Here is a 25,009-nt window from a genome sequence, read left to right on the forward strand (position 1 = left end):
ACTTAGCTCATTTATAAACATGCAATTTGGATGTAATAACCCAGTCGGAGGATTCATATATTTCAATTGCATGTAACATGCGCCACGCAAACCACACAGCTAGGAGTTGTGCAAACCCCAAGCAAATAGTTATTCCGGTGAGTTATGCTAGGCCTATGTTTATGAAGGACGAAATTTAAACCCACTACACTGTATGACTCCTTCCTCCAGGGTTTTATTGAGGACTTAGAAACGACTCCAGTAAGACGGTTCTTACATCTAGTAAGGAGTTCTTATCACAACCATGTTTACAGGAATTTCAAGGTGAGCGAGTGAAGATAACATAAAAGATTTTCAGTGACGTAATTTACAAGTTGTACAATGAATAGACTTTTCAACAGATATGTGACTACGTCTCATTGAATATTTACATTTATATGTTAAGAATTTTGATGTGAACTTGTAATATTTTAAAGACTTGAAAGTGTGTGTTTTGTCAAGGAAAATAGAAACCAGTTGTGTTTGCCTCGACAGATGGTTAGCTCTTATGTACTCAATGGCATTTCTGCCGTCACCATTACATCCCATAATAAATAGAAAGATGGTAAAAAAAAAATAAGAAATAAGTCCAAATGGACAGGTTAGCCCATAATGTGGTGCACAATACAGAACAATATTGCGCACCGTATTGTACGCCACATAATTCCGTATGAGGTTTTTATTTGACGGACCGTTTTCTCCTAGATGTGATTTTAGGGATACAGAAGGAACTTGATTAGGGATTTACAGCATATGATGGAGTATACTAAAAAAAAAATTATGCAGACTCCACACAAAAAAAAAAAATCCATATACTATTGGTATTTTTTTATGGTAGTATGCTTGGTCCCTTTAAAAATGTATAAACATTGTTTTTAGGAACCATGATGCACAGGGGCGTAACTAGGAAAGACTGGGCCCCATAGCAAACTTTTGTCTGGGGCACCGCTCCCCTGGGTGTCACACAACCCCCCCCCTTGAAGATAGTGCCTTTTTTACAGCCCCCCTGTAGATAACGCCATACAGCCCCCCTGTAGGGAACGCCATACAGCCCCCCCTGTAGAGAACACCATACAGCCCCCCCTGTAGGGAACGCCATACAGCCCCCCCCCGTAGGGAATGCCATACACCCCCTCCTGTAGAGAACGCCATACAGCCCACCCCCTCCCAAAAAAATCTGACCTACAATGTGTCCTACAAAAGACATGTATCCCCTCTTCACAGGACTGGGGATACATGTGGTATCGCTGGCAGCGATAGGGAGAACGGGGGACCGAAAGTCCCCTGAAGTTCTCCATGACTAACCTCTGACTTCCGGCGCCTGCGCAGCTCAATAAAAATGAAAGGAGCGCTGGTCACGCATGCGCACAAGCGCAACCGGTGCTCCATTCATTTCTACAGAGCTGGCGACACAGACCCTGGAAGTCCGAGGTTTGTGATGGAGAACTTCAGGGGACTTTCAGTCCCCCGTTCTCCCTATCGCTGCCTGCGATCACACATGTATCCCCTATCCTGTGGATAGGGGATACATGTCTTTTGTTTAATGGCAGAGCGGGGAGATACCTCCCTGCTCTGCCGTAGTGTTCAGTGGCGTTTCAAAACATTTTTGAAACAACAGTTACCTATATGGTGCATCATCAGTGGCATAACTACCGCCGTAGCAGCCATAGCGGCTGCTAGCGGAGCCTCCGGCCATGGTGGGGGCCCGTGCCGGCGGGCAACACGGGCCCCCTCATGCCGCGGGCCCCATAGCAGCCGCTACGGCGGTAGTTACGCCACTGATGATGCACCATAAAGGTAACTGTTGTTTCAAAAATGTTCTGAAATGTCATGGTGGGTCATTGGTTGCTGAGCCCTGTGCCCCTTTGGCTCTAAAAGTCTTTTGGACTCTTTATAGAAAATCTATATCCTGCACGCAGTAAACCTGCCCACCCAGTAGAGGTAAAAACAAAAAGCTTACCAGAGCCGAAGGGGCACAGTGCTTAGCCCCATTGTTCCAGTGATTGGTGGAAGCCTCAGCACGCGGACCACCACCAATCAAAACATTTCAGACATTTTTAAACGTTTTTCGGAATGGCGGTGACCCTCTAAAATAATAATTATTTGCATTATTACAACAAGCATAGGGAACATACATAGAAATTAATATCATTTTAAAAATTGTGAAAATATAATATCTAAAACAGATATTTAAAGAATTCAGTAAAAATTCTGCACATTGTTCAATTTATAATAATTATTTATTAATTATTTTTTCCTATTAGAGATCACTCCAGATATGAAATGCTTTGCTTCTCCCTGAACTAATAAGAGCAATAAAACTCCAGAGTTTACAATTCTTTAGCGAATAGCAGAAAACAATCAAGACTCCCGGCTCCTTTTATTTCTTCCTACCGCAGTGAATCTTTGAGACGTCTGATTCTGTTTCTTTTTTATTCTGGAAGTGGAGCTGCAGCTCGGAAATGCTTGTAGATTAGATCAATATTTACCTTTTAATTTTGCCCTAAAGGCTTTTCAAATACCGTATAATTGTTTGATGCCAATTGAAAACTAATTGGAAACAAAAGTCTTGTATATTTAGAGGTACTAGCGCATGCGTCTTCTCCAGCGAGTTTGACTTGTGCTATTTTCAATACAATTCTGAGTTTATATTAGTTATATTATTTTTTGTTTACATTTTTGCAATTACATCAGTAAAAAATGTTAGGGTATATTCACACAGAGTTATTTGACTAGTTTTTTGACGCGGAAACCGCGCCAAAAAAACTTGTCAAAAACGGCCCGAAAATGCCTCCCATTGATTTCAATGGGAGGCGGAGGCGTCTTTTTCCCGCGAGCGGTAAATACCCTATTTTCGGGCGTTTACGCCTCTGAGGTCCCATTGACTTCAATGGGAGGCAGAGAAAGCGTATTTCGTGGCGTTTTATGCCCGCGGCGCTCAATGGCCGCGGGCGAAATGCGCCGCGAAAAACGCAGCAAAAATCGGCGTGCAGGGAGAGGAAAATCTGCCTCAAACTTCCAAACGGAATTTTGAGGCAGAAATTCCGCCTGCAAAAAACTCTGTGTGAACATAGCCTAAGTGTTTTACAAAGTATAAAGGTAAAATGGCTAAATATATATTATTAATATTCCTAACTATTTGCTATAACTGAGATTCGTTACTGGATTTTTGCACATTTAGAGCAGGTGTGTGGGATCAAATAAAAAGCCTGCTTTCTTTTCTAAAAACAGTGTCCCTCTTGTTTATGGATGAAGGAATAGGGATGAGATGCAATGTCAGACAAAACCCATGGACGAAAGTGTCGCTGTTCATGAAAAGAAAGCAGACCTTTTCTTCTAATTCCATATAACCCCTTGAAAATGCATATGTGTTTTGGTAGTAGGGTCCCATGAGAAAAATAAAATTGTGGCTTGCACAAGCTTCATGATTCCGGGCAGTGCTTCAGAACCATGTAATGTTACACAGCCAACATGACGGAGGCAGCAGAGCTGAAATGTCACTCAATTACCAATTTTGAGATTTGTGCCAAGGTTCATTTATCAATCTTTCCACTGCCACCAGGCACCATGTTTTTAAAAGTTATGGTAGGAAAATCTTTTAAAACATAAAAACATAGCTGCTTTCTACAGTAAACAGCGCTATTCTTCTCCATTGGCTGTGTCTGGTACTGCAGCTCAGCCTCATTCACTTGAAGTCTATAGGAGTTATAAAAACAGTCTAGTGCAGAGGCTCGGCTGTTCTTGTAACTCGAATAGACTATATTGTAGAGAGCAGTGCACATGCGCAGCCATCCTTCTCCTTCTCCCTCATACAGGCCACTTTAGACTACTGAAAAGGCATCACAGGACCCCCGTTCTACTGATTTTAGGACCCCTAGCTAGCTTTATTATTTCTCTAAATCCGACATAACCGGTATGTATGGCTGGAGATAAACAAACTTTAAAAAAAAATATGCCTCCAACGGATGCCTCCAATGGAAGTCATCCGTCAGCCATCAGTCGCCCATAGACTCCCATGTTGAAAAACGTAGATACATTTTTTTACAGGGTGGTGGAAGATTGTATTGCAATGGTATTATGACAAATTGTTTAATTTAACAAAATTTAAGAAATAGTAAGAATGGAAACGTGTGTCATACAATTATCACACGTTCTATAGATACACCATGAATGTCTATGGTCAGAATACCTCTTTAACAAACAACATGAGCTGCTCAAGCTTTGCTATTTAGTTTCAATTCAGTCCCTGAACAATGATCTCAGGGACTGCTAATGTCTGCATTTTCTTGTTCACTGTGAATGTCCAAGCATATTTTGCCTTTTTCTTCATTTATTAACATGATATAATTTGGTAAGACACCACATTTTAACGGGTCCTTCCTAGGAAAGACATCCACTCAACTAGGAACTGCAATTTCCCTATTCACTCACATATGGGATAAAGGATAGTGCCAAATTTCATAGGCACCAAAAATGGCAGCCTATAGGCGATGACACAGCTTAGCCCCTGGGGTGGGGGGGACTAAAGTGTGAGTCAATATAATAGTGCGCAATCTTTAAATTTGAGTAGTTTCTCAGTATATTTTTTTGGTCTCCTTAAAGATATATTCTCACCTTAGACATTTATGGGATATCCACAGGATATTCCATAAACATCTGATAAATGCGGTTCCCAACTCTGGAACCCGCACCTATAGCGAGAACAAGGGGTCACACGACCCCCATCCTGCCTGGTGAGGTAGGCAAGCAGGCTTGGCTGTGTCCGGAAATCTCATAGGAATTATTGGAGTGAACCGTGACCCCCGTTCTCGAGATAGGTGTGGGTCCCGTGGATATGCCATAAATGCCTACAGTGGGAGTAACATGGTTCTTGTGTTTTGACAATTCTTTGCAGAAACTGATATTAAAATATAAAAAACTAAGGCTGAATTCAGACGACCGTAGTATACGTCCATGTAACGGCTGCCAAAACAACGGCCGTCATACGGATGCATGTATTTCAATGGGGCCGTTCACACGGCTGTTTCAAAAACGGTTTGTTGAAAAATAGAACATGTACTATTTTTCTTCCAACTCAAGTCTATGGGGATACATAAAAAATGGGACCCGCACGGGTGCAACTCGGACGTGAAAAACTGCGTTCGTGTGAATCTGGCCTAATAGTTTTACAAAAATTTGGTCAAAAATATTTTTTTTCTCCAAGGCACAAAACATTCAGCAGTACAAAATACCTTCACTGTTTTTGTAAACCAAGCCCCACACTGTCTTACAACTAATGATCAAGGCTTTGTCTCCCTAGAAAGGAAGCTTATTTAAATGAAGTCAATGGAATTTGAAGTCTCCCAGCAGTAAATCACATCATCAAAAGGTCAAAGTTCTGGTCAATTTCCAGACTAATGATGTTTAAAACAAATAAATACGTGCCTAATACAAGAAACATAGTCATAAATTTAAAGGTGGCATATGTCAAACTGCGAACATTCAACCAATGAAATATAATAAGGAGAAGAACCGAGATTTGGATTTTTCTTAAGATTTTAAGATTTGGAAAAAAGATGGTAAGCTTAAAGGGTGTGTCCACTGGATTTTAAAAAAAATATTAAAAATAACTAGTATGCGTATGGTCTAAATTAAAAAAAAATCTCTGTTCATTTTGTGTCTACAGCTCCTACACATACCTATGTGTGTCCATGTTTACAATATACAAACAAACCCTGTGTATAGTGGAATCTTGCAACCATACTTCCTTGCATAATTCTTGCTAACCTATCAAATGTAAGTTAGAAAGAAGTAGGGGTTGGAAAAAAGCGAGTATAACGGCAGAATCGAACTACATAGTTAATCATGGAGACACATGGGTCTGCATAGGAGCTGTATACCACATGACAATAGGAGATTGGTAATCAAGACTATTTACTAAGTTGCTTCATGTTAGATGCTTTAGAGCAATACCGAAAAATGGTTGCAAAAATCGCCATACAGAGAGGATGGGAAGTGACAACTGCTCTCAGCACAATTCTCCACTAGGCGCTGGTTGGGTTCGTATTATGGCCGTAACATCAGGACCACCCACGATTTTAATAATCCAAACAGATCACCATAGGACTCTTAAAGAGAATTGTGGGAGTCTGGATGTTGTAGTCATAATACAAACCCTAAAATGATGTATGAAAACAGCTTTAGGTCAGGATCACATGGTGCAGTTTTTAGGTCAGGTTTTTTGATGCAAAAGCAGGAGTGAACACAAAAGAAAGGAGATGTATCAGTCTTTTCTTTATACATTTTCTTTCTTTTGGATCGTCTCCTGGCTTTGGCTCAAAAAACGGCATCAAAACTGTGTGTGTGATCCTGAGATTCGTAATACGGGCACATTTCTGTGCCTGCATTATGGCTGCAAATCTCATCCTGGCTGTGGGTCTGATGACCCGGGCATTATACTGAGCTAAATTGTTATATAGCATCACAGATGGGTAGAAGCTTAATACTATTTCGGAATATTACTTATTGCAAAATGAAGTTCTTCCCCTTTAAGAAATACACAATTTAATAATATAATCTCTAGCCTTCATTTTCCATGCTCTATTTTATGTACAGCGTCCAATAATGAGCCTTTAACCCATTAAATAAATTTTTAATAATACCGTTTTATGTAACTTCTCTCACAGACCTGTACTTTACTCAACCTTTGTTTTCTTTGGTTTAAATATAGAATTTACTCTAATGAGGATTTGTCTCTCAACCAAAAATGCCTTGTGACCAGATTTTCATTGTTCCAAAAAGCTGGAATTACCCTCAATCTGATGTTAATCGCTCTTAATGATCAGTTATTTCAGCCCCAGCAATCCTGACTGGATTTTACTACCAACTTTAGCTACCAACTGGAAGGACGCCCAACGTTCCTTTCTAGCCCTTCAGGTCAGTGACATTGCTATAGCATGCTATTTACTAACCGTTAACACTGTACTTGTCTTTGTGTAAACCAACGCGAGTCCGTGAACTTTTCTTGTCATAACAAGTATTTATCTCTTATCAGAAGTTGTAAAATGTTTTTAGTATCTCAATGTTCATCTACTCAGCACATTCTCATAAGTGTTCCTACTTTCCATATGTATCTGCAGTGTGTTATTCAGAAATATCTCCATGATATAGTTACGGTTATCTATACACTCCCCCATTAATATGCACATTCGGCTCACCCAAGTGCCTCTGTTATTTTAGAAGAGGGAGGGGAATAAGGAGAAACACTGGGGTAGATTTATTAATACTGGCGCAATACCCGAGTGGTGCACCAGTCTCATCCGTACTATATTCATCAACAGGGCGATGTCACTGGTGGATAGGTAGCAGGCCCAGTTATAATGATTGCAACATTTATGCCTATCCATTGAGGGGGTGGGACTAGGGGTAAGCGGAGTAGGTGGAGTAGGCAGTCTCAGGGGGAGGGGTCATATTTCATGTTTTCCTGGGACTATATTAGTCTATGAACACTTATCTGACAACTGAAAGGGTTATCTCATGACTAATTATCACATTTATCTTTTACATCACACAAATAGAAGAAGTTTTCATTTGGAATTATTTAACAAACAATGCTCCCGTGTCTAGATATTTCTGGTACATGCATGTTATAGCGACTTCTGTTTTTTTTTTTTTTTCTCTCCCCTTCCATCTCTTAAAAGGTACTGGTTCTCCTTGCAGAGATCCAGCTGGTAGGGTGTTTAAGGGCTATGCTCCCTGGGAAAAAAAAGTATGCAAAATAGCTCTCCTCCAGAAGGAAGAAAAGTGTTTCTCTCTAGTGCCACCTATAGGTAACTACCCTGTAAGTCCATGTGCGACCCTTTATAGAGCCTTGAAACATGACTCAGGTTATTAGACAAACCAGAGGCATCCATCTGCAGACAGCACTGTTTTGGAGTTGTTGCTCCTCATCAGTATCGGGTAGGGTTCTGGTTGCTTGAATGATATGTCTATTAGATGAACCTGATTCTCCTTGCCTCATACACCTAATGTAACCAGTGCCGATGAAAAGAAGCTGCTTCTAATGCATTTATTCTTATTGACTGGCCTGCACACAAGCAGCTTGGGTACAAGAACATTTGGGCGGTGATACTGAGCCACTGGGCATCTTTGTCCACCGTCACTAGAAACGTTAGGTGGACATTCTAAAACGAAACCAGGGGGTGCCATAACAAGTATGTAAAAAATCAATATCTAGGCACGGGAGCATTTTAGTTTTAAAATGTAATATTGAATTGTTGGACAACCCCTTTTACTTCCATTCATTGCAGCTGCCATAAAGCACACATTTGCTTGAATACAGCATGTAGACCCATACGTATTCTGAAAGTACCAAAATTTTACATGCAAAGCTAAAATTCCTGGATCTTAGAAATTAAACCCATTCTATTGTGCTTGGCATTTCAATGTCTTTATTACAAAGGGAAAATTAACAATAGACTTCCAACTTTCCCCCTGGTAGTTACGTTGTTGGTTCCACGGCGGAGCAGCTATGAAAGCCTCTGAGTACAGTGCGCCAGGGCTGCTGCTGAAACAACGCTCGGAGTACATTAGAATTTAAAGCACTATAAATGTTTTACAACTCAAACATTTTTAAAGCTTAAGACCTACATTTTTTTGTAACCCGATCAGGGTTCACCTTGTTAAACCTGGTTTTATGTGAACGCTGGGCTTCACATGCTGTTTCACTGGATTTTCAGAGTAATTGTTAATATCACTTTTCACACTTGGTGTTGTTCAAAGAAATCGCTTTTTTCCTATCGAAAACAGTGGGGTGACACGTGAAGGGCAACTACTCCATATGTTATACTGCTAGCTCTTTTTTTTTCTCCTTTGGTATAACAGGCATTTTATGAAGGATTAGAAACACTGGAGGGAGGATAAATCAGCCATTTAAAAGGCACGTGTTCTGTTTTACTACAAACAGTTTAATTTCCTCGCTTTACAATTATTGCGTAATATTGATACACAGAGATGTAACTGGGCCCCAATACAGAATCTGTAACAGGGCCCCACATGGGCATATGAGCCAGAAGGAGATTATGTTACCCCTTAGGTTCTAGGGCTCCCCCTATATTTACACCCTATTATTACATTTTGAGTATATTCTGTGACTGATGCCAGGGAAACACCACGGCGACATGCAAAGAAATCAGATTTATTAACTATGGCAGAAAACAAGCTAACAGTTTTGATTAGTTAAAGTAAAAGTCGGTCCACTTTATAGTCATCAAAAGAAGAACCTGTTGCCTTCTATTTCTTTTTTTTATATTTAGCAGTTATTTACAGTAACTTTATATTCAGTTTTACTTTTTGTTTCTAATATCCTATCACAAATATGTAATAGGTGGCACCCTTGTCAAGCCCAGCTTCTTCTCTAGAGTTCTCCCAGTCAGTACAGAAAGGAAAATAATGTGACAAGGCAGGACTCTAGTATTAAAGCATCCTGGGAATGTTAAAAAGCACCTGTCACCTGCCCAAAAAACTGTATCTGACATCTCAATTAGATGGCAGGCGCCTCACAGATTCTGCCGCTTTTTATTCTTTTCTTCAAGCCCCCACCGTTGCTGAGATATCAGTGCTGTTAGTTTTTGTGTTCGATATGCAAATGAGGACTTTGACTGTCAAGTGGGCGGTTACCCCTAGGCAAGTGGGTGGTGTTAACCGCCCACTTGACAGTCAAAGGTCTTATTTGCATATCGGGCACCAAAACTAATGGCACAGATATCTCAGCAACGATGGGGGCTAGAAGAAAAAAATAAAAAGCAACAGAATCTGAGACACCTGCAATTTAACTGATGACGTGTCAGCTGCAGTTTTTTGGGCAGGTGACAGGTCCTTTTTAATATTTCCAGGATGATTTAATACTAAATTTCCTCCTTGTAATGTTATTTTCACTTCTGTAGGGACTGGGAGTATACTAGAGGAGAAGCTGGCCTTGACAAGTGCAGCTTTGGCCCAGCCTGCCTAACATTAATGTATTGACAAGGGTGCCACCTTTAACATGTAGCACATAGGCTTTTACATAATGCATCTGGTAGTTTTCCTTTAAATCAGCTATTACGAAATTGCATAATCAGTCATTCCAAAGGGATTCATAGGCATCTCATCATGCCCTCTGCTTTCTCCATTGCAACACTTCAGCAGCCATAGCATAAATGTCTCCTGTATTCTACTGACAGCACAAGTAGAGCATTTCCTAGAGCTGCTCTGCTCTGTTTCCCAAATTGCTTCTATCAGTACAGCGTTAGACCCCATGCACATGACCATAGAATTCATCCGTAATTACAGACCCATTCATTTCTATTGCCCACGGACACCTTCCCGTATATTTATGGGAAAGTGTCCATGCCGTAGAAAGGCTCCGCAAAAGATAGGACATGTCCTCTTTTTTGCTTTCTATGGACTGTGCTCCCATACATTATATGGGAGCATGGCCCGCAAATGCGGGTGGCTGTCCGTGGCCAGCCGTGGTCCATAATCACGGTCCGTGATTACGGGTACATATTTCGCAGTTAATTAATTGTAATAGAAATTCAAATAAAGTGTCCACAAGGTGGATCTTCACTTTAAACAAATTTTGGGGCACCTTCAGAATTAGGGTGACTGCTCCTTAGATAAACATACTGAGAATTACAGTATGTGGGTTTATTTATTATATTTTATTTTTCATTGAACTATAGTATATTTTATTTGTAGGTCTTTATTTTTTATGATGTTTATCTGTACCTAATAAGACTCATATTCTAAGTACGCACCGCTAATAGACGGGATACAATTATAGCGCCAGCCCTGACTATCTAAACGCTCTACAATGGAATGTTTGTATTATTTTAGCTATGGAAGTCATAATTACACGGTGATGACAGCTATCACTCAGCAGACAATGAAATGAGTATCAGTTAAAGTAAATACTTACCAGCTTTCGGTACATGTGTAACATTTGACAGGTATAAGCCGCTCTTGTATAAGTAAAGGACCTTTTCGAACTGTGCAGCAGTTTCATCGATGCCCCAGCGCAGTTCACCTGAATAAAACGAAAAAAAAAAATAAAAAACATTTCTATTAATCTCCAGTACCTGGAGCTTTCTAAGTAGTCAAACTTAATAACTTGTCCAGATATACAAAAATAAAATATTTTTTTAGATGTCGTTGGGGCACACATATCAATACTGAGTATGGCCAAAAGTGTTAAAGGTGTGACGTAAAAGTGGAGCTTTAAACTTGTGGCATATTTCTAAAGGTTGGGCGCCATATTGTGACGTAGGATAAGATAGGTCCAACATTTGTTTTTCAAGAGGGTGTGGGGTTACTTAAGTGCAAGCCAAGCAACATATCAATGAAACAAAAATGGCAATTCCTTATGGCAAATATAACAGCCTAGAAGGGGCCATATACATGAGTAAGGTATTCCTAAAGGGAATATAAAAATTATGGTTTATTCTCAAGATAGGCCATTAATGTGTCATCTGCAAGCGTCTGACCAATCAGCACAAGGAAAGGGTGGTGGAGTGCCATGGCCCCATCACTGTAGTACACATACACACAGTGGTTCTCTCAAAAATGCGTCTGTGTCTGGTTCTGTAGATCAGCCCTATTCACTTAAGTGGGCCTTATCTATAGTGTCGGGTACAGCCGCATGCACATTGATGGCCCTGTGTCGGGTACTATAGCGAAAGTTGTCATACACTCTGCTCATCGGCAAGGAACCCTGTGATCAAATCCACACATTGAATGGATAATCTTAAGCATAGGCCACCATACAACATGTTCCGAAAACCCCTTTAAAGGTTATGTACACTTTTGAATGTTTTTTTTAATTTAAATGTGTTTTGTGTTTTTAAAGATTTTTTTAATTGACTATTATTACAAAAATATATATTTTTTACGACACAGTTTCTATGTATCCTGTATACATAGATGCTGTATCGTTCTCTCTCAGCCGATTCTGTTAGTTCAGCTGATTAAAACCACCAAAAACATTGATATAATAAAAACAAAAGTCATTCCAAGGTATGAAAAGCTTTTAAATGTCCTGTTACCAGTCTATAAACCCAAGTTAGTCTTCCAAATGCTGTACATCACATTGAGGAATACCTCACAAACAGTGACAGATGTTAGATAAAATATTTAAAAACATTTTTCTGTAAATCATACTCCAATACATAAGAATGAAGTGATAGTAAGGGCCTGTTCACATCAGCGTTGGCTTTGCGTTCAGGGGTTCCGTCAGGTGAACCCCTCAATGGAAAGTCAAACGGAAACCTTAGCTTCCGTTTGCATGACCATTGATATCAATGGTGACGGAAACATTGCTAATGGTTTCCGTTTGTTACCATTCCGGCAGGTTTCCATTTTTTTCCACGGAATCGACAGCGCAGTGGACTGCACTATCGATTCCGTCACAAAAAGTAGCAGGGGCTTTTTGACCCCTCAGTCTCCAGTGTCTGAGTGGCCCAAAAGCCCCTCTGCCACATAAGAAAACACCAATATTATGCATGGCAAATGATACGTGCGGACCTTGCTATAGATTTTGCATTTAGGCCTCTGTCTGGAACCTACCTGTTGCATTCACTATAGCATCCAGCAATGGCCTGAGAGAAGGTGGTGCACTATGAGGAAGGAGGTAAGTAAAGAAAAACCTGAAAAAAAAAATCCACATTTATTAATGGGAAAAAATGATTTATGTACTGTAGGTTTACAACATACAACTAAACCATTTACAATAAAATTCCAACAAGCCGTAAAAGTCTGAACTTTTCAGGAAACATAGCCGTATATCATAATGAGAAAAAATCCATAACTGACCGAAACCCAGCAGTCTGCTATAGCAAAAACAAGGCCGACTAGACACAAAGCTGCCTTGTAATCACCTGTGAAGGCCCCATTAACACAGCAGCTAGCTCTGGAGCTTAGAGGATTGTGGCTATTTGCAAGGATGTCTGGTACTTGGATAAAATTTATGGCATTTGTATCACCAGTGGAAGACGTTTAGATTTTTGGGCGTGTTCCATGACTATTTGAAGCTGTTTGTACCAGAAAACTTGGAAAAGGATATGGAAATTATAAGAAAAACAAGTAAAACACATAGACCAGAAAAAATAAAACATTATAAAAAACAAAAAAACCTTTTCGATGAGACTAGTGTTTTTAGTTTTAGGTGTTTTTTTTAAAATTTAATAAATGGCTATTTTAACAGATTTTAATAGAGGATCATGTCTGGTAGCTGAATAATTTTCAGGAATGTTATTATTAAATTGTATTAAAATGTTTATTTTTAATTTAATTAAAATGTATTAAAAAAATTATTTTATTTATTTTTACCGCCCGCCTTCCAAATTTACCTAAAATACATCAAATTTACTTACATACCTAAAATCCCCTAAAATGTATTTATTTAGTTTATTTTAATGTAGATTTACATTTTGAATTTTAACTTATTTTTAATGTATATTCAACTTTTTTAATTAAATGTAATTATTTTTTTATGTTTTTTTTAATTCAGTTTTCTATTTAATTTAATTTTTTGTTTCATTTAAAAAAAGGTTTTCCATGGAAAGAAAAAAATACAATAAATTGCCCTAAAATATGAAAAAAAAACAAAAAAAAACTTTTTATAATATGCTCAAAATAGGAATTCTTCTCTGTTCCAGTGCCATCGCTGTCTGTCAATCCCTGCCATTTTTCTCCTATAAATAATTATGATAGGTCTTCCATACAGATAAAATGTCACCTGACCACGGTGACCAATTGTGGGCCTGCTCCTGTGATGTGTTGCCAGTATGAGAGACACATCATCAGTTACTACATTTATTTTAGTAATTTCAGTTTCTGGGGAAGTTATAACTTGGTGTCCTGAATGCCAAATCAGCATATCTGTGCGGCTAAATGGTAGAGGTGTTTAGAAGTAAACTTTGGGTACACCCGACAGCAAGTGTACAATTCCTCTGCAGCACCACCACAGGGTTAGTGAAGCATTGCACAGTGCCCATTGAAATAAATAGGCCATCTGTGTAATGCACAGACATGTAGGGTCCTCCAGAGAGAGAGAGAGAGAGAGAGAGAGACACTCTTCGTAGCCACTCTGACTAATTAATAGAGAAATTCTCTCAATAACACTACATTATAGAATTGTTATTCATATTTTTCAATATGTTTTTTTGAACTGTGCCGAATACTTTACTGTAGAGTCACAGGCAGCTGGCCCTTCCGCAATTTTTTTTAGGAGTGTCTACAAAATTAATATAATTTGTTTCTATGAAGTACAGAAATTTTTTACGTAGTTTTCATAAAATATCTTCCATTGCTTTTAAGCCTATTGTTGCCTTCAGTCCGGTTTCCCTTTGAAATAAGTTTGTGTGACGGGCCTGAGTTTTGATATGCCATGACTTGCCAAGTACCCCTATAATCTATTTACTAGCGGTTGGGTTGAGATGAATAAAGAGTTTCCACAAGAAGTCCATTTACTGCAGTTCATTTTCATCATGGACTTTTAGTTTGTTGAAATCATCAACCTTGTCCTAATGTAAAGTGTCATAAATCAGCACACGCTCACTGTCTGCTGAAAGGAAGAGCGAGAATTCTCGCCACAACCCCCTGTCTATGGAACGCTGATTCAGCCGCAACAAGGACAGCTTCTGTTAGTTCAAAGGGGATTGGGAAAACACAGCAGATTAAAAGGACAAGTAAAGGAAAGTTCACCGGGTCGTGTGTTAATCATGAGGTAAAAAATGCAAGGTCAACAGCAGAATCGAAATGACCTCTAAAACTAGAATACAAATTAGGAAGGAAAATAATCTGAATTGTATAGGAATATTTTTTTTCCATGATCATACATTTACCCAACAGAATGTCATACATCCAAAGATATCTATCTATCTATCTATCTATCTATCTATCTATCTATCTATCTATCTATCTATCTATCTATCTATCTATCTAATCTGTGATTGATTCCAACAGAAAAGTTCAGGTCCATCGAATTTAAACATTTATCTCAGTTACATTTCTTTAACTTAGGCCTTATTCACACGAGAGTGAATCACGTCCATGTGCTGCGCATGGAAATCACACGCAGCACATGTACCCATTGATTTCAATGGGGCCCCGTTCACACATGCGTGAGTTTTCACTCAGCGAGAGTCCACTGCGTGAAACTCACTGCATGTCCTATATTGCTGCGTTTTCACGCACCTACGAGCCCTTTGAAGTCTATGGGTGCGTGACAACCACGGACAGCACACGGATGCATAACGCAACATACACGGACCAGATTCACGTGCATTTTTCACGCGCATGAATCTGATACGCTCATGTGAATGAGGCCTTACTATCCTAGTGTAAATAATTACCATAACAAAAAATGTTCTTATCATTACAAGTTTTATGACCTGCAGGACATTTCTTGACGATTCTGACAACTTTTTTGAAGTCAGTTTGTTATGACCATAAACATCTGATGTACCTGTAGGCGTTGTAGAGGTTCCTCTTCTCATTCATGTTTTGACATTTGCCTTCAACAGAACACTGAAGTGTAAAGTTCCTAGCTGGGAATTCCATAAAGCAGTCCTCATTGGTGGTACAAGGTGTCTCCTCCATGCTCGCATCATCTAAGTCCGTCACTTTTAGTTCACCATCAACAATCACAAACTGCCGAGGGCGGAAATCCAGCAAAGTTATGGAGCCAAGAGGAGAATGGGCCAGGTAATGCAAGAGTCGTACTAAGCTGAGGCAGATCTGGAATAGGCAACATTTTGACATCAAACCAAATGAATTACTATTTTCTGTTTTATGATTTTTAGCCTACACTCTATTTCTTAACCCGTTAGTGACCGCCAATACGTCTTTTAACGGCGGTCACTAACGGGCTTTATTCTGATGCCTATGCCTTTTTACGGCGCTGCATCAGAATAAAGTAAACAGAGCAGGGAGCGTCAAATCAAGTAAGTATCGATCTCACCCGTTTAACCCCTCAGATGCGGTGCTCAATAGCGTGCACCGCATCTGAGTTGTTTCGGAGAGAGGGAGGGAGCTCCCTCTCCCACCGACACCCGGCGATACGATCGCTGCGTGTCTGTGTCTCCAATGGCAGCCGGGGGCCTAATAAAGGCCCCCAGGTCTGCCTGGAGCGAATGCCTGCTAGATCATGCCGGAGGCATGACCTAGCAGATGCCTGTCCGTTTTAAACGGACAGCCAGTAATACACGGCAATACAAAAGTATTGCAGTGTATTATAATTGCGATCGCAGAATCGCATATTAAAGTCCCCTAGTGGGACTAGTAAAAAAGTAAAAAAAAAAGTTTAATAAAGTTAATTTCAAAAAAAATGTGAAAAAAAATGAAAAACCCAGCTTTTCCCCATACAAAATGCTTTACTATTAAAGAACCAAAATAAAGTTAAAAAGTTACACATATTTGGTATCGCCGCGTCCGTAACGAGCCCGACTATAAATGTATTACATTATTTAACCCACACGGTGAACGCCATAAAAAATGTAATAAAAAACTATGGAAAAATTGCTGTTTTCTGTGAATCCTGACTTAAAAAAAATTTGATAAAAAGTGATCAAAAAGTCGCATCTACTCCAAAATGGTACCAATAAAAACTACAAGTCTTTCCACACAAAAAAAATCCTCATACAACCGCATCGGCGAAAAAATAAAACTCTTACGGCTCTTCAAACATGGAGACACAAAAACAAATAATTTTGAAAAAAAAGCGTTTTTACTGTTTAAAAGTAGTAAAACATACAAAAACTATACAAATTTGGTATCGTTGCAATCGTGACAACCCGCTGAATAAAGTTATTGTGTTATTTATATCACACGGTAAACGGCGTAGATTTAAGACGCGAAAAAGAGTGGTGAAATTTCAGGTTTTTTTCTATTCCCCCCCCAAAAAAAAGTTAATAAAAGTTAATCAATAAATAATATGTCCCCCAAAATGGTGCTATTAAAAAGTACAACTTGTCCCACAAAAAACAAGACCTTATACAGTTATGTCGACGCAAAAATAAAAAAGTTATAGCTCTTGGAATGCGACGATGGAAAAACGTAAAAAATGGCTTGATCATTAAGGTTTAAAATAGGCTGGTCATTAATGGGTTAAACCAAAAAAAATATCAATCATTTATCATGTGCTAGAGAATAGCTATTGACGATTTTAGTCGAAACTCCCCAGTAAATACAGTGAGCAGTGCATTGTGGGAGTTCCAATGAGAGTTAGAAATAAGGCCACAAGTCTGACAGTGAAGTAGAGATAAAGCGCTGTCTGTTTCCAAGGGCAACCAGCACATTATGTATAAAAATTCATAAAACAACATGAACTAATTCAAAACCAACACATTGTTATCTAAAACAGCTGATATAACAACGTTCTACATATACTGTCTAGATTTCCAGTTGACGTTATCTAAAGCCAAGAGTCGAGTCAACTGGATAAAAAACAAGATATACAGCAAAGCTCCAGATCTGTTTGGTTTGAAGGGGTTTCCTGGGATTTAACATTGACGACATATCCTTATCAGACTTCCACCAATCAACAGGAGTGAAATTTTCTTTAATATTTTTAAATTATTTTTTAATTTTATATATTTATTCAAAACATAAAATTTTAATAAAATAAATAAAGGCAGTTTGCAATGGAAAATTGTATCATAAGTTGCCTATGCAGATGCCATGCAAAAGGAGTGAGCTTTTTTCACTGTAGTACTGTCACCATTCTTGTCCACGCAGCTATATCTGTTAGTGCAGCTTAGACCCAGCTCAGTCTTATTCACTGGGGCTGAGATGCAATACCAGATCTGTGGGGTGGATAAGTATAAGTCGTCAATGTTTAATCCTGGAAAAGCTGCAATACTTCATGTATCCTGTAGGAGCGGTATAATGAAAACGAACTTAAAGAGGCTCTGTCACCAGATTTTGCAACCCCTATCTCCTATTGCAGCAGATCGGCGCTGCAATGTAGATAAGAGTAAAGTTTTGTTGTTTTTTTTAAACGAGCATTTTTGGCCAAGTTATGACCATTTTTATATTTATGGAAATGAGGCTTTCTAAAGTACAACTGGGCGTGTTTAAAGTTAAAGTACAACTGGGTGTGTTTTGTGTATGTACATCTGGGCGTTTTTACTTCTTTTACTAGCTGGGCGTTGTGACTAGAAGTGTATGATGCTGACGAATCAGCATCATCCACTTCCCTTCATTAACACCCAGCTTCTGGCAGTGCACAGACACAGCGTGTTCTCGAGAGATCACGCTGTGACGTCACTCACTTCCTGCCCCAGGTCCTGCATCGTGTCGGATGAGCGAGGACACATCGGCACCAGAGGCTACAGTTGATTCTGCAGCAGCATCAGCGTTTGCAGGTAAGTAGCTACATCGACTTACCTGCAAACGCCGATGCTGCTGCAGAATCAAATGTAGCCTCTGGTGCCGATGTGTCCTCGCTCGTCCGACACGATGCAGGACCTGGGGAAGTGACGTCACAGCGTGATCTCTCGAGAACACGCTGTGTGTCTGTGCACTGCCAGAAGCTGGGTGTTAACAAAGAGAAGTGGATGATGCTGATACAACGCCCAGCTAGTAAAAGAAGTAAAAACGCCCAGATGTACATACACAATACACGCCCACTTGTACATAACTTTAAACACACCCAGTTGTACTTTAGAAATCCTCATTTGCATAAATATAAAAATGGTCATAACTTGGCCAAAAATGCTCGTTTTTAACAAAAAAAAACGTTACTCTTATCTACATTGCAGCGCCGATCTGCTGCAATAGGAGATAGGGGTTGCAAAATCTGGTGACAGAGCCTCTTTAAATGCAAATCATGATCTGATCAATATGTTGCACATTAGTTGTCTACGTGTGTAAGTTTATGTGTATGCATCTGTGTCATTGTTATATCACACCTATCGATATTCATATTAATTTCCCTTTACATATTTTAGTGGCTCTTAAAAATGTTTCATTTTTATTGTCTTTAACAAAAAAGGAAACAGTAGTCATTAAAAATAGTTCACTTACTCTAAATCTGTCTTCCCAAGAAGATTGTAAGAGCTGAATCATCTCCAAAGGGGAACCCAATTCAATGATAGTTGTCAGGGTGTCAGATATGTCATTACTGTCTTGATAACAATATCCGTAAAGCTGAAAAATCAGAATCCAGACAGGAGGAGGGGTAAATAACAGAAATGCAATACTGAGACATCGAAGTGCACCAGTCAAATGTATACAGTAGTGGCAACTTGTAGGCCAGTTTAGTTTCTAGGCTTTTACCTACAGTAATATTTTCTACCTCTAGTTTTAGGAATGGCGGAGCTCTCAAAATATCTGTTTCCATTTTTGGCATGCAACTATTATTGGTGCATATTTCAGCGGCGTAGGTAAAGTCACTTCCAGACAAGAAGCTGAATGTAATCCACCAGGTGTCAATAGGGTACATCCAATGCAGGTACCTAATGGATTACTCCAGACATAATCAAAAATGAAAATCGTGAAAAATCTCTTTGAAGGGCATCCATCACCAGACAGAGTCCTTGTTATTGGGGTACTATCAAATGTCCTGATAAGGCACAATATCTGCATGCAAATGAGCTTTTCTGAGAACTGTCAGCCAATCAGATGACCCAAGGGGGGTCATTCATTCATTCTTAAAGGGATTATCCAATCAGAGACATTCATGACATATCCACAGGATATGTCCTAAATGTCAGATAGATGCGGGTCTCACCTCTCGGACCCGCAGCTATCTCTAGAACGGGGCCTCCTAAACCCCATTCTACTGCTCTGTGTTGTGGCTGAATTGTATGATTTTTTTACCATGAATTACGGAAACAGCATAGCTTGCTGAGCTACGCTGTTTCCGTAACTCCCATAGTAGTGACTGGCAGTTACGGAAGCAGCGTAGCATGCAAGCTACACTGTTTCTGTATCTGCTATTCAGTTCTATGGAACTTCCGGAAATAGCGTAGCTCAGCGAGCTATGCTGTTTCCGTAATTCATGGTAAAAAATCATACAATTCAGCCACAACACAGAGTAGTAGAATGGGGTTTAGGAGGCCCCGTTCTAGAGATAGGTGTGGGTCCCAGCGGTAGGACCCGCATCTATCTGACATTTATGACATATCCTGTGGATATGTCATAAATGTCTCTGATGGAAAAAACCCTTTAAGACTACATGTTAAGATGGCCATAGACATAACAATCCAAATAATGTTATAATCAATAAGGTTTTATCAATGGTACTAAAAATAAGTGGTTCTAACCAATGTAAATTTGCTCTATCGGTCACAACATTTATCATTGGATTTCAAAAATGTTCTTAAAGGCATGGTGTCGCCCCAAAAACATGTTTTTTTTTTAAAATTTAAACATTTAGTGTGTGGGTGATAAAACATTGTTCAAATTTTTTTTATTTTTTTCGCGAGTCAGGAAATATTATAAATTTTTTCAAATTTATAATACTACCCATTTTTGGTCACTAGATGGAGCTGTTTGGAGCTAGTTCCCAAAATTGCAGCATTGCAACATTGGGTTAAAAGCTATCGCTCTAGTGAGCGCTCAGCATCCCCCCCTCCTTTATCCTGGCTAGTGCCGGGATAAACGAGGGGTTTGAAAGGTTTAACCTGCTACACTGTGCGTCGCCATTTTTTGAGGTAACCCACAGTGTAGTAGGTTTACATGCAGTAGTAAACACACACAAACACTAACATACATTGAAATCGCTTACCTGCTCCTGCCGCCGCGGCCCGTCCGCTCCCTTTGCTGCCGCTGTTCCATGTGCACTTGTCCGGAAGCCGCGACCGGAAGTAGTAATATTACTGTCCGGCCGCGACTTCCGGTCCACAGGAAAATGGCGCCGGACGGCGCCAATTTCGAATAGGACTGTGTGGGAGCGGCGCATGCGCAGTTCCCACACAGACGCCGTACACGGCAGTCAATGGGACGGGAGCCGTTCGCAGTCCCTATGGGACTGTGGCTGCCGTATTCCATGTCTGTGTGTGTCGTTAATCGACACACACAGAAATGGAACAAAAAATGGCAGCCCCCATAGGGAAAAAAAAGTGTGAAAAAAAGAAACAGTAAAACACAAACACACAAATGAAAATAAACGTTTATATTAAGGCACTAACATCTTTAACATATTAATAAAATATTTGTGATGACACTGTTCCTTTAAATATTAGTGATTAGCTTACTATAGTCCAAGATACATACATATGAAGCAATGCAAATGCACAATATTCCCCATTATAGGAAGAATTTTAACATGTTGGGGTGAAATAAATTATTTTACATCATGGCCAAATCTTTGTCGATGGCTAGCCATACACTGTGAGGCCCATTCGGGACAGAGACCAATGTGAATGAATACATATATAAATGATCTCGCATCAGAAAAACAGTCTAAAAAAATCTTATCCACATTTATCATAATATTGGGCAAAATTGACTTTCACGTATGATCGGCTGATCCCCAATCTAAATTGTGCCAAATTTATAAAAAGTCACGTAAAATTTAAAAACAGATTCACAATTGCAGCCCTACTTGGCATCGATGCAACAAAAATAAAAAGCCCTAGTACATGACTCCTTTGTGTATAGCGTTGCAAAATATGTCGCCGCTATATATAAATACACGATAATTGGATAATTAAACAAACCCACAAAAAATGCAACTTTGGCAAAACACAGATTTCTTTTTTTCTATATTTTGAATTAAACGTGACAGTACTGAAATATTCCCTTTAGTTTATATAATATGAAATTAATTGCGCAAGTGATGGGCTGCCGGGGATTTCTAGTAACCTCTATTTTTGTTTTTTATATATATATACATCTGTTTTCAGTACTGTTCGCAGAGCAGATGAACACTCTTTTCTTTGGCTAATGCAAGCAGAATTATTGTTGTAAATGTATTTTGAGACGGAACAATAATCACTGTGTAGCGGTTTAACAGAACAAGACAGAACCTGGCACAGTTATTCCCATCATGGTCATTTCTCATTGACAATTATTAATACGTTCTTAGTGAATCGCCATAGAAGTCACTGATGCGTGGCCATAAATGGCTTTTGCTACTGGCACCAAAATGGTCAGAAAGTCATTCAATGTCAGTTTTAATTATTATTTATACTATATGTAAAAGGCCAAGAATGGCTTAGATAGTTTCCAAACTCAATCCAGGTTACAAAACTATGTATGGTGCAGGGGGGCACGACGGCAGAAGTCATCTCTGTCTAAGTGTCATACTGTCAAAGTGTCCTGGCAGTTATACATGGCAGTTGCACAGGGTCAGTGACAGGTAAGCTGCATTACCAAACCAGACAAACTAGCCCACGCTCTCAATATTAGATTTCTAACTATCTGTAAACAAACATGTTTGCCACCGCTCTCATCATTATAGCTGCTCTTGGTTTTCAATCCTATCGCCCATTTAAGACTTGCCCAAAAACAGTCCACATCAGTCCTTCTCTCCTTGCCTCGCCCATGTACAGCTCCCATTCACTATTCACTTTCCTCAGTCAACTTAACCCATCTCATCCCACTGCCCAACATAAAAAACGCTCTCATAAATCACAGAACCATCTGCTGTCTCTCTCCATTCTCCTGCTATTAGCTGCAGGGGACATCTCTCCCAACCCTGGGCCTCCCTTTTCTTCTGCCAAGCTCAACCACTTACCTGCCACACATAGAAACCCTGCAAATCTTCTTACCATTCCTTGTATGTCTTCTCCTGTCTCTTTTAACTGTGCTCTCTGGAACTCTCGGTCCGTGTGCAACAAACTCACCTTTATTCATGACTTATTCCTTTCTAACTCTCTCAACCTTCTGGCTCTTACAGAAACATGGCTACACCTGTCTGACACTGCTTCCCCTGCTGCTCTATCTTATGGTGGTCTCCAGTTCTCTCATGCCCCCAGACCTGAGAACAGGCAGGGTGGAGGAGTAGGTATACTTCTTTCCCCACACTGCACTTTCCAGGTCATTCCCCCGGTCCCCTCACTCACATTTCCCTCTTTTGAAGTCCACACCCTCAGACTCTTTCACCCTTTTCCCCTCCGAGTGGCAGTTATCTACCGCCCACCGGGCTCACCCCGCCAATTCCTGGATCATTTTGCTGCCTGGCTTCCACAATTTCTATCCTCTGAAACACCCACTCTCATCATGGGTGACTTCAACATCCCCATTGATAACCCAATCTCCTCATTTGCCTCCCAGTTTCTATCTTTAACCTCGTCCCTCGGTCTGTCACAACTTACTAACTCTCCTACACATGAAGACGGGCATTCACTTGACCTGGTCTTCTTCCGGCTCTGCTCAGTTTCTGACTTTATTAACTCTCCTCTCCCGCTTTCTGACCACAATCTTCTCTGCTTTACTATCAAATATTCTCTGCCTCCTCAGGTCATCCCTACGTATCAGACATACAGAAATCTGCATGCCATTAACACTGTGAAACTCATAGACAGTCTACAGTCCTCATTGTCCCCTATCTCTTCCCTCTCCTGTCCCAATCTGGCTGCCAAACTTTATAATAACACTCTCAAAAATGCATTGGATGAAGCAGCCCCCACTACACTCCGAACCACCCGACAAAGACGACGACAACCCTGGCACACGCCTCAATCCCGCTTTCTTCAGCGGTGCTTGAGATGTGCCGAACGACTGTGGAGAAAATCGCATTTGGATGCAGATTTCCTCCATTACAAATTTATGCTCAAAACTTACAACTCTGCCCTTCACCGCGCCAAACAAGTCTATTTCACTTCTCTCATCTCCACACTATCTAATAATCCAAAACGCCTCTTTGATACTTTTGACTCCCTCCTTAGTCCTAAAGTTCAGACGCCAATCACAGATCTCAGTGCTGAAGACCTGGCCAATTATTTTAAAGTTAAAATTGACAACATCCGGCATGATATTATCTCCCAGTCCCCTAGTAACATCGATCCCCTTCCCCCCCGCACTCCCTCTTCTTCACTCTCAGCATTTGACCCAATAACTGAAGAAGAAGTCTCGAGGCTCCTCTCTTCTTCTCGTCCTACTACCTGCCCTAGTGATCCTGTCCCCTCACACCTCCTCCAGTCCCTCTCCCCAGCTGTCACTAGTCACCTGACTAAAATATTTAACCTCTCTCTTTCCTCTGGTATCTTTCCCTCCACTTTTAAACATGCCATTATAAACCCATTATTGAAAAAACCAACTCTTGACCCATCCAGCGCTGCCAACTACCGACCAGTCTCTAATCTGCCCTTCATCTCCAAACTCCTGGAACGCTTGGTCTACTCTCGCCTTATCCGCTATCTCTCTGCTAACTCCATTCTTGACCTCTTACAATCTGGTTTCCGCACTCTACACTCCACAGAAACTGCCCTTACTAAAGTCTCAAATGATCTCTTGGCGGCTAAATCGGACGGTAAATCCTCTCTCCTGATTCTTTTGGATCTCTCTGCAGCCTTTGACACTGTAGACCACAAACTCCTACTTAACATGCTCCACTCTATTGGCCTCAAGGACGCGGCTCTCTCTTGGTTTTCCTCCTATGTCTCTGACCGCTCATTCAGTGTGTCATTTGCTGGTTCCACTTCTTCTCCTCTTCCCCTTGATATCGGGGTTCCTCAGGGATCAGTCCTAGGTCCGCTCCTCTTTTCTCTCTACACAGCTCCTATTGGACAAACCATCAGCAGATTTGGCTTCCAGTACCATCTCTATGCTGATGACACCCAATTATATACCTCTTCCCGTGACATCACCCCTGCTCTAATACAGAACACCAGTGATTGTCTGTCCGCTGTCTCTAACATCATGTCCTCTCTCTATCTGAAACTGAATCTTTCTAAAACTGAGCTCCTTGTGTTCCCACCATCTACTAACCTCCCTAAACCTGATGTCTCCATCTCTGTGTGTGGCACTATCATAACTCCTAAGCAGCACGCCCGCTGTCTCGGGGTTATTTTTGACTCAGATCTTT

General features: G+C 40.2%; 1 protein-coding gene across 1 annotated transcript in view; it reads right to left on the bottom strand.

Moving 5' to 3' along the window:
* The window catches only part of PKDCC (protein kinase domain containing, cytoplasmic), a 58,733-nt gene that overhangs the window by 9,759 nt on the left and 23,965 nt on the right, over positions 1-25,009 (bottom strand). The window contains exons 2-5 of the mRNA XM_075863255.1: positions 19,060-19,182; positions 15,500-15,771; positions 12,598-12,677; positions 10,955-11,062 (exon numbers count right to left, since the gene is read on the bottom strand). Of these exons, the coding sequence (XP_075719370.1) occupies positions 10,955-11,062; positions 12,598-12,677; positions 15,500-15,771; positions 19,060-19,182 (583 nt within the window). The remainder of the gene's footprint in view (positions 1-10,954; positions 11,063-12,597; positions 12,678-15,499; positions 15,772-19,059; positions 19,183-25,009) is intronic.

The sequence above is a fragment of the Rhinoderma darwinii genome, chromosome 4 (assembly GCF_050947455.1).
Source record: "Rhinoderma darwinii isolate aRhiDar2 chromosome 4, aRhiDar2.hap1, whole genome shotgun sequence".
NCBI classification, from domain to species: domain Eukaryota; kingdom Metazoa; phylum Chordata; class Amphibia; order Anura; family Rhinodermatidae; genus Rhinoderma; species Rhinoderma darwinii.